This window comes from Hippoglossus stenolepis, chromosome 2, assembly GCF_022539355.2.
Source record: "Hippoglossus stenolepis isolate QCI-W04-F060 chromosome 2, HSTE1.2, whole genome shotgun sequence".
NCBI classification, from domain to species: domain Eukaryota; kingdom Metazoa; phylum Chordata; class Actinopteri; order Pleuronectiformes; family Pleuronectidae; genus Hippoglossus; species Hippoglossus stenolepis.
In genome coordinates this window covers 29,717,622-29,727,621 of record NC_061484.1, presented here as the reverse complement: position 1 = coordinate 29,727,621, position 10,000 = coordinate 29,717,622, and the positions used below count along the sequence as shown (strand labels likewise).

General features: G+C 48.8%; 2 protein-coding genes across 3 annotated transcripts in view; both read right to left on the bottom strand.

Moving 5' to 3' along the window:
- The window catches only part of capn9 (calpain 9), a 12,600-nt gene extending 9,487 nt beyond the window's left edge, over positions 1-3,113 (bottom strand). The window contains exons 1-6 of the mRNA XM_035142288.2: positions 2,749-3,113; positions 1,519-1,588; positions 1,315-1,433; positions 676-809; positions 357-525; positions 165-248 (exon numbers count right to left, since the gene is read on the bottom strand). Coding sequence (XP_034998179.2) covers positions 165-248; positions 357-525; positions 676-809; positions 1,315-1,433; positions 1,519-1,588; positions 2,749-2,955 — 783 coding nt within the window. The 5' untranslated portion in view covers positions 2,956-3,113. The remainder of the gene's footprint in view (positions 1-164; positions 249-356; positions 526-675; positions 810-1,314; positions 1,434-1,518; positions 1,589-2,748) is intronic.
- Positions 3,114-5,321: 2,208 nt separating this feature from the next.
- taf5l (TAF5-like RNA polymerase II, p300/CBP-associated factor (PCAF)-associated factor) lies at positions 5,322-9,897 on the bottom strand. Of its 2 annotated transcripts, none has more exons than XM_035142571.2 (5): positions 9,694-9,897; positions 8,939-9,080; positions 7,463-7,567; positions 6,532-7,292; positions 5,322-6,428 (listed from the first exon to the last, which is right to left on the bottom strand). In XM_035142571.2, the coding sequence occupies exons 2-5, from the start codon at positions 9,075-9,077 to the stop codon at positions 5,631-5,633; spliced, it is 1,803 nt and encodes a 600-aa protein (XP_034998462.1). In that variant the 5' UTR covers positions 9,078-9,080; positions 9,694-9,897; the 3' UTR covers positions 5,322-5,630. The 2 variants fall into 2 exon arrangements, with proteins under 2 accessions (XP_034998462.1, XP_034998469.1); XM_035142578.2 differs by lacking the exon at positions 9,694-9,897 and adding an exon at positions 9,472-9,637.
- Between the last annotated feature and the right edge of the window lie 103 nt (positions 9,898-10,000).

The window sequence follows — 10,000 nt, the reverse complement described above, 5'->3', positions numbered from 1 at the left end:
GGAAAAAGATTCAAAGTCTTGAAAAATAAAAAGGTTGAGTGTATTTTTAGTTTTTCTGATGACAACAGGTTTTGAAATTTGTCCTCAAGGTTGTTTTTCGGTTTTCAGACAGAAACACATGGGACATGACAGCTGTCCTCCCGCCCCCTGGTGGTGGCGCTCACCTCCTCCACGCCTGTGATGGAGTACGCGTGTCCCTTCACCAGGCCAGTGCTCGTCTTGGCCTCGGACTCGGCAGAGCTGCTGATCTGGAGAAAACCAGACAACAAGCAGACGGTTAAACAGTGTGGAGCTGGACTGAAGAAGAACTGGCGTGATAACATCATGACCACACGCTCTGTGGATCAGGTCTTTACATCGATAGAGCAGCCCATCATGGAGCCTCGGTCCAGGGCCTTCTTCATGATGGGGAACAGGTTGTTGGGAGCGTTCTTGGTTTCGTACATTTCCCCAACGCCGCCGGTGAAGTCCTCCATGGCCTCCATCGTGCTGCCGCCCTTCAGGGACTCGTAGCTGCCGTGCAGTCTGAACCGAGCAGGAAAAGGTCATTAGCTTAAATTAAGTTAAACTTGTACAGGTCACAAAGAAAAGATACTGGAGAGCAGTGGTTCTCAGACTAGGGGTCAGGGCTCGGTTCTACTGAGAAGATATTCCAGTGTTGCATTGTGACGTTACTTGGCGTAGGCCTTCTCCAGGAGGGCGCTCCAGAACTCGTTGTTGGAGGCGGAGTGGACGAGGATGAGCTCGTCTCTCACTGACGGCAGTCTGTCGTCCACCACCACGTCCATCCACTGGTTGTGCTGCCAGAACTGAGGGAGCAGCAGAGGGTCAGTAAGAGAGAGAGACAGACAGAAGATAGAACATATTGAATTTCAGCATTAAACATATGGAGCATGATTCACTACGGAGTTCTTCCCATCCCGTCTGCATTGAGCTTCATTATAGATTCGTGGAAAACATAAGGTCGTCTCATTCTTCTGAGCACGATATCTCAGGAAAACCCCCCCCTTCAGATTTCGTATAAATGTTCATGGATGACCCGGTTAAATTTGGGTGTTGCGAGGTCAAAGGTCAAGGTCACAACACATGTTTTTGTCCTCTTGAACACGGGATCTCAAGTCTGTCTTCAAATTGTGATGAACTGATTTGATTTCAGAGGTCAAAGGTCACAGTGACCTCATTCGGGAAAAAAACTGTATGTGACTGAAACTGAGACAAACAACCACAGGGAGGTGATTCATTTTGTTTTGTCCGTCCTGACAGACTGAAGTCCGACTGTCTGGAGAGAACTTCAGGCAACATGCACCGACGCACCTGGAAGTGAAAGATGCCGGCATATCTGCGGTCAAAGTCCTGGTCATGGGGGACGACCCGGGCCAGCGTGTCTTTCTTCAGAGTCAGGGAGGCGATGGCTGCCAGGAGCCAGCAGTCCCCTGTGGTGACAGACAAAGTACATCACAGGTCAGTGAGTGAGACACGTGGGGACAAACAACACAGTGACTGCTGCAGAGGACCCACCCAGCTGTCCCTGGCAGATGTCCGTCCGGTTGGCATCGCCCACGATGAACTTTGGGTTTTCGCAGATCTCCTGCGGACGGGACGAGAGGCAGGAAAAGAGAAACAGGTTGGTTCATTCATGTCGACTGACAGGTGAGAGGTGACACTGGTGCCTTCGGAAGGTGTGTTCACATTCCAGGCATATTAATCAGCCTGAGATCCCAGTCACCGGAACACACGAGCGGAAAAACACGCCACACGCAGGCAGCTGAAACATCCAGGCTGAAGGAACGCCCTGCAGAGAAATGTGTAGTAACTATCAAACGTGACGGCTGAGTTTCACTGGGGCTGTCGGCCTGTACACCTACAGGTCTAAGATTTCAGGATTTTACAAATTCCATAAAATCGATTTTAGCTTCTCTTCTCTGGCTTCGGATAGATTTCTGAATTGACTTTTAAGGTTGTTCTGGACTCGCACTTCAGTACATTTCAAATCTTTTGTCGTAACCTGTTCAGCATCCGTCTGTCCTGAGGACCAGAGGGGACCTTCTCTGTTAGAGCGCCCCCCCCCTCTGTGGAATGATCTAGGTGTGCTTTCTCCTCGTTCAGATCTTATCAAGTATTTGAATATCTGTATGTTCTATTTGATCTTGTTTTTGCTCTTTTCTCGTGTTTAACACTTTTTTATTTCTGTGTGAACTTCGAACAGCTTGAGACTCTTTTGTCTGCCTTCACTTTTGAACTTGGGAAACACCTTTTAACTGTGTTTGGAAACAGCGATGTTGTTCCAGAGCAGACGACACTGAGGCGTGTGGGTGTAAAGTCTGTGTATTGAGCTCAGCCTGAAGAACCTGCACTTCACTCTATTTACACTGTTCTCTGGAAGAACTGGTTTTGCAGCGGCAGCTAAATAAACACTTCACCTTTTTGTGTTAAAGGAAATAAAACTGACTTCAGATAAACTTTCTCTTACTTATTTAGTTCTTAATATCAGTGATTACAGATTATCTGCTGCTGCTCATTCATTCTAATCTATTCAGGTTGAGCTGAACCACAGTTCACAGGCCACACTGAATCTTGAATGTTTCATCATCAGAGCATGAAAGCAACTAATCAGATGCACGAGTGAAGCAACATTTCTCTAATTCCTCATTTATTTCAGTTGCAGACATTTAGACACTCAGTGCTCTGCAGCCTCAGCCAATCACAGCCCTACAACCTGACCTCTGCAGACGCTCTGCACCCACGTACCTTGGGCCTCTTCCATTCAATGTTGACGGGGACGGTCTGGCTGTAGAAGAGCGAGGCGCCGACGGCAGGGAAGTCCGGGTCCTCGAACAGGACGCCCTTCTGCAGACATTCCTGCCTCAGCTGCTCAAACGACTTCCCGTCCGCCTGGGTGTTCACGGCCTGGGTGGAGTTGGAGCTCCGGCCGGACAGCGTGGACTGGAGGGGCATCTTCTTCTTCTTCTTCTACCCTGGGGAGGAAGCTCAGCGGAGTGGAGGAGAAGGAGACGTTGGGGTGTGATGGAGCGAGTCACCTGCAGCTGTCTGATGCAGGGAGAAGCTCGTCCGGTCGGTATGGCTGAAGGAACACACCCTCCACAAACTGGTTTGTCCTCCCGTGGCGGTGAACCTCGCCCCTGCAGACTCTCTCTCTCTCTCACACTTGCTCCTTATCTCTCTCTCTCTCTCTCTTTGGGCTGGGCCTGCAGGAAACATTAAGAATTCTTTCCTGACGGTTTGGCAACTCACAGCAGAAGTATTCAGATTATTTGAAAGCAAATAGCAGAGAGTAAAGGTCCTGCATCACTTCATCAAGTGAAGATACCGTCAGGAACATGAACGTGTGAGTTAAAGTGTTAAAGTGTTATTTTGTCAGACTGGAGACAGACCAACAAAGAAAATGAAGTTTAAATAAATGACATGAGCCTGGAGCCAACAGGCTGGATTCAATCCTCAAGGGGCCCAAGGGCAAAAATATCCTGTTGGGCCCCTTTAGACCCCCCCCGTCAACTTTTAATGTTTTAAAGGTTTTAACGTTTTCATCTGTTTGTTTATTAGCAGTCTTACGCAAAAACTACTGAACTGATTTCCATGGACGTTTGTGGAGGGGCAGGCCAAGAGCCGAGGTGCTCGACCAATTACGAGTCAGTGTCAGAAATGTATCCCACAAGAAGAAATCAGATTACCCTCAAAACTTAGCACATACAACAGAAAGTATCCACGAGTCCAGATCGTCGTCGCCTCCACCAGGAACATTGTTTTCAGCGCCGTCCGTTTGTCTGTTCATCAGCAGCACGACACTCGGCGACGGGATGTGGGTCACAGAAGAACTTAGTACATTTTGGTGTGTATCCGGATTAGGCGGCAGATCCAGGATTTATTATTTTAACTTTCTTTAACATCGTGAGACAGGACGTTTCGGTGAATTTCTCATATATGACATCTGTATAAAATCAAACATGTGTAGAGTGATAATATCTTTGTGCAGGGGAAGGTGTCCATTAATGTGCACTAACAAATATATCAGGAACCTTTCAAGTACCTTTCAGCTGCTCATGTTTCATATCAATATTCATCTTTGATTTTCAAGTTGTTACTTTGAGATGAGGAAACGTCCGTAAGGTTAAGAATTGCTGTTTTGCCAGTTTAACGTGAGCAGCTCTGTGAACACAGTTTATCTCACTACGTGTAAATGCGACGAGGTGATAAAGTGGCCAAGCAGCCTTGGTGGAGGAATGTGCTCTTACTGCATCAGTGTTCAAGCAGCTTGTAGTCGGTGCAGGTGGAGCTAAGGATTCATCCGTTCATTTAAAAACCCGCAGGAGACGCTTTGAGGATCAGAAGAAATTATAAAACAATAAACTACACTCAGTGAAATTAGCAGATCCACATTGGAGCCGTCTCAGCGTTATTAACCAGGTCAATTTATCAGAGGAGGAAAATGTAGTTTTATATGTGAACAGTCGTCACTAAGAAATGTTCACCTCATTGACCAGAACCGACCAGTGCAACGTTCATTTTGTTCCAAACCTCAGAGAAACACAAACTGCAGATTTTGAAAAGAAGAAACTACTAAAAAGAACTATTTTGACAGTTTAACTACTTGATTTAACTGCTTTACTCGTTTTAAAAGTTCTTTGTTTTTTGTGCAGAATCTTTGTAAAGTAAATCATCACAGGGTCAAGAGGTAAAAAGTAATGATTGAATAAAGCTTAAATTCAGGAGTATTGATACCTCCGATTTGTACTTTAATTAGTTTCTGTGAATTTCACCACCGAGGCCCCGAACACGCCTGATGTGCACAGCCCCGAGTGCATTCACACGCGTCTCAGATGGGATCTCAGATGGGATCTCACTTCCCCGCCCTGTATGCAAAGTGGTTTTTACCCAGTCTGAGCAGACAAGTGTTTTATTCTGTGTGTGTTTGTCTGCACAAGCGAGAGAGAGAGAGAGAGCGGCGCTGAATGAACGTTCCCACATGTTCCTGTTGTTGTGATCGAGTCTGACCCGGACAATCTGCTGCTGCTGCTTCACAGGAGAAACACTAACTACACAACGTGTCCAGACCCAGAGTTCAGCTTTTGAGAAACGAGCTCCTGGACGTCAGCATCAAACAAAAACTACAAAACACATGTAACTTGTGATTTTAAGTAATTATGTATCTTAAGTATTTTCTCAGTTCAAAATATATAAATGTTCTTCTTCTATTTAGGTACAAATTCATTTTTTTAGAAACAATGTTTGTCCAATAGTCAGTTTTCTGCTTTGGATCGTTGTTGCTCTCCACAGCAGATTGAACAGTCTTCGACCAACAAGGCAACAGATGCAGAGTTTTTTAATCTTCAGCGACATGAGAAACTGAGGAACTTTAATACTGATGTCTAGTGAAGATAAAACTTCTCAATGTAAAAAATACCAACAACAGAAGAGAATTTAACTATAAATGAAAATCTGAACATGTTTTTGAAGAAGAAACTTCAGAATTACAAAAGATTTTTTTCTTTTTTTCCATTTGCTGCAAACTAGTGAACAAAGATCTGACTCCTGAGCAGGTTGTGACATTTAGAGAAGAAAACTAAAGTCTGACGGGTGAATTCATTCCCAACATAAACACAAAACATCCGTGGCTACGGTTCTGCTTTCTCTTGTGCAGTTCCAGTCACCAGCAGCAGGTTACAGGCCATGAACTGGACCTTCAGCACATTGCTGGTGTTTCCCGTGTACAGTCCCACCAGCTCGCTGGACGAGCCGTCGGCTGGCGTCCCGCTGTGCGAGTTACGAATGTCCCACACCCGGACGGAGTTGTCCATAGACGAAGACGCCACCAGGCTGCTGTCCGGGCTGAAAGACAGGCTGGTGACGCTGTCCGTGTGTCCCCTCAAGTCTTTGAACAGCGTCCCAGACGCCAAGTCCCACAGTTTCACCCGTTGGTCCTCACTAGCAGACGCTAAATATTTCCCGTTAGGCGAGAAAGCGAGCGACAGCACCGGGCCGCGGTGGCCGGTAAAGAGACGAACAGACGCCCCCTGCTGGGTGCTCCACAGCCTGACAGTCTTGTCTGTGGAGCCGGTGGCCAGGTAGCTGGAGTTTGGGTGGAATTTGACACAGTCAACGTCGGCAAGATGGCCGGCATAGAGGCGTAGCGAGTACGTGCGGGAGAATGTCCAGAGGCGAGCAGTGCGGTCATGGGAGCCACTGGCAAAGTAGAGGCTGCAGGGGCTGACGTCCACGTCCCACACCGGGTAGGCATGGCCCTGGTAGAGCGCCGTGTTGGTGAAGCTGCCCAGGTCCCAGTAACGGACGGTTGTGTCCTCGGAGCAGGACAACAGGCCGGAGCTGTCCGTCAGGAAGCAGGTACGGAACACTGGTCCGCTGTGACCTCGCAGCGTCTTTATCTCACTACCACAGACGTCTTCCTCCTCCACCTGTGGAGAAACAAGAGGAAGAAGTGTCATTAGTTAACTCATTAATTAGTTTATGGGTATATACATTAATGTGAAACAACCGTTAACCTTCAGGTCCACTCACCTCCTCCTCCAGGACGTCGCAGGCCAGGTGGATGCGCGACACGTCAGCCGGATGCGGTTTGGCCTTCAGCTTTCTGGCTCGGAGGCTCCACAGTTTCACGGTGGAGCTGTCGAAGCCAGCGGCGAGCAGCCGGCTGTCAGCCGACACCTCGGCAGTGTTCAGCATCTGCTCCGTGTGGTGGAAGGCGTAAAAACACACAGTGGTGAGTGAGGGGGGGCCCTCGCGGACTTTCTTGATACAGTCCTGCAGAGCCTCCAGGGCCACCTCGCTCTGTGGGATCCCAGCAGGGACCTCCACGCCCTCCCCACCCTCTGCCCCATCTACCCCCGCCCAGGAGGAGGTGGAGTTTGGGGCGGCAGTCGTCCCACTGGCGGCTCCATACAGCTGGTAGTCTGTACGCCTGGAGGCGGAGACCTCCACCTGCAGGTGTGTGCTCAAGGCCCTGCAGAGGGCGCCGTTGTCCTCGCTCTGCAGGTAACGCAGCAGGTAGCTGTAGGCCGGCTCCGTCAGGTGAACCACGTATTTGTGCTCCAGGAAGGCACTCAGCTTGGGATTAGCTGCAACATCCTGAGCAGTGAGAACATGGCGGAGCTGCTCTATGGTGGCACGCTGTTCACTGTCCTGAAGAAAGGCGCCATGGAAGCGACTGTAAAAACCATCTACTGCCCCCTTCAGGCCACAGCGCACCATATCCAGGTGGAGGTAGACAAACAGCGGGTAGAGGATGCTGCTCACCTCCCTCGCCCAGGCTATTTCTGTTTCTAATTCATAGGAAACAACGAGTATTCAGAATGTGTTGTGATTAAAAACAAGACTTAAATATGATTCAGTGGAGAATTTGTCCCCAAACAACTCAGAGCAGACATTTGATCTATAACTGTTCACTGTCAGAGCACAGGACGCAGCTATGAGAGGAATGTGGACGTGGTACCTGACAGGAAGGAGCGCAGCCTGGAGTACTGAGCCTCATACTGCTGTGGGTCAGACTGGCAGGGTGCAGCAGAGACGATGTTGGCACAGCCCGACTCCGTCTGCACTGCTCAGAGGAAAGAGAAGAAATAACTTCATTTGTTACAGATTACAATAGTGGATTATTATGAGTGTGTCTGGCTGCAAAGTTAATTTGTACTGTTTAATAACCCATTGTTTTTTTGGTCTCTACAAACTCTCGTGGATGATGTCACCGATTCAGGGCTAAAGGTGAACGATCCTGTTTTCAGCCTGTAGGTTTTTACATCTTGGACAATCAAATATGCCAGATTTGTTTGGCAGCTCCTGATTGCAGATTACTCATAGATGTACAAACAACTATCACTGGTTTACTCTGATACTTGGAAATGTGATGATTCTCAGGAAAGTTCTGAAACTATGAGAAGCATCTTTATAAAGTAGTTTGTGGACTTTTATTCATGGTGGCTATGATAAATAACTCCATCCTCAGAATAATGGGTTAACTGTGATACCCCCTTTTCACAGAGGCAGTTCAACGGCCAGTTCAGATCCGGTACCTAATCTCAAACCAGTTCTTTGTGTTTCCAGACAACGAACTGGCTCTTGGCCAAAAAAACTGGTTCAACTCTGGCATCAACACTTCACTGGTCTAGAAGAAAGAACCACAACCATCAGGGGCTGAGGGCGGGATTATCGTCACCGACAAGACCAATAACACTGAGCAAAACAATGTGTGTCATGTGTAGGCTGCAAAGAATATGGAATATTTCTAACTATGGATGTCAAAGCAAAGCAGCAGTGTTCCATGGAGACAAACTGTAGAGGAGAATAGAACAGATATCAAATAAACTAGAGAAGCTTAGAAAGGAAAACAGGGACGTCAGGGACACATTTCACATGAAGTCTGTGACGTATATCAGGATGTAATAACACGACTCCAGTCTGCAGAAAAGCAAGCTGCTACTCTTCAGTCTGGCAGCCACACACTCTCTGCATGGCTCTGGCAGAACGTAACGTTAGTCTACAGTTAGCTAGTAGCTACCTGTAACTCAAGTCGTCACGGCAACAAAAAGCTAAACAGCCCAAAGTGTGGCTGTATTTCACATGAACGGATTCAGACACCAGATGTTTTAAAGGAGGCTCCCACAAACTACATAAAAGCACACGGTGAGGGACGGATACATTTGAAAACTGAGGGACGCTCTGTTGACATGTCAAACACACCAGCCGGCGGTGTGGGTGTCCCTGCTCCGGACATCGGGGAGACAATGCATTATGGGTATGGAGCAAACTGCTGTTTGGTGTTGAATTAGATGGGTTAGGTTTCATTCATTATCTGAGTTTTGCTCCTCAAACCCAGTCCCACCCAGTCCCACCCAGTCCCACATGCCACCATATCCCAGTGAAGTGAGATTCCGTGGATTCAGTGAGCGTTTCCCTCTCACAGCTGCTTCACCTGTGAGGCTGGCAGCCATCTCCTCGGGCGACTGACAGAGTTTGGCTCCCTTCATGGAGCCGTCGCTCTCCACATACTGCCTCCTCTTCAGGTACTGAGCCACTGCAAACTGGATCTGCTCAGTGCGAACCCGCTTCATGACCTGGACACAAGAACAGAGGAATCACTGTTCACAGAGGCCAAAGCAACCTCCTGTAGGAATGGATTCAATGAGTCTGAAAATCAAATCGTCTTAATTCCATCGACCATCAGGTGGAACTCTTCACACTACTCATCCCAGCTGTGGAGAACTGGGACATTTGTCCCCACGTTGCACATGTGAACGTATGTTCGTCCTCTTCGGGGCTTTTGGATGGATTTGAATCCGTGTTGCGTTTTGTGAGTGTGAATAAGAGAAGTCACAAACTGTTAACGTGTCAGAAACACACGGAACCTGCAGCCTCCTGAGCGGAGCATCTCCCCGGCGGCTAACGAGCTAGCGGAGCAGCAAGCTAACTCGGTAGACTGAGGTGGCAGAAACACAGTAAACTCACGGAGTCACACTAAATATGAATCTCAGATCATCTGTGGACCTGGAACCCGCGGAGCCGGAGACTAACCCCGCCCGACGCCGCCGGGTCCCCCCCAGTAGAAGCGGGCTGACCTCCTCCTGAGCTAGCCGGCTAACGGCGCCTAGCAGCGGGCCCGGCGGGGCTCCCCGCGGGGGGGGGGCCGCCCCGGATCCGGGCCCGCTCCGGCTGGGAACGTGGACTCACTGCATATCGTTGGGTGCTGCTCCGTCCTCGGGTCGTGTGAACAGGGTGGAGACGGTCTGGTTCCTCTCGGAGTCCGGCTGAAGCTACGCTGCTGCTGCTGCTGCTGCTGCCCGCCGCTCCATCATCGTGCCCGTCGGTCCGCCCCCTCCCGCTCAGCCGCCATCACACAGCCGCCATCTTCTGCTTCCGCCTGGCGGGGATCGATCGATGAGCGACTACTCATGTCTAGATGTAAGAATCATCCTCTGAATGAGATTTAAATAAAAGCTTTTTATGAAAGTTTCTAAATCTATCTATCTATCTATCT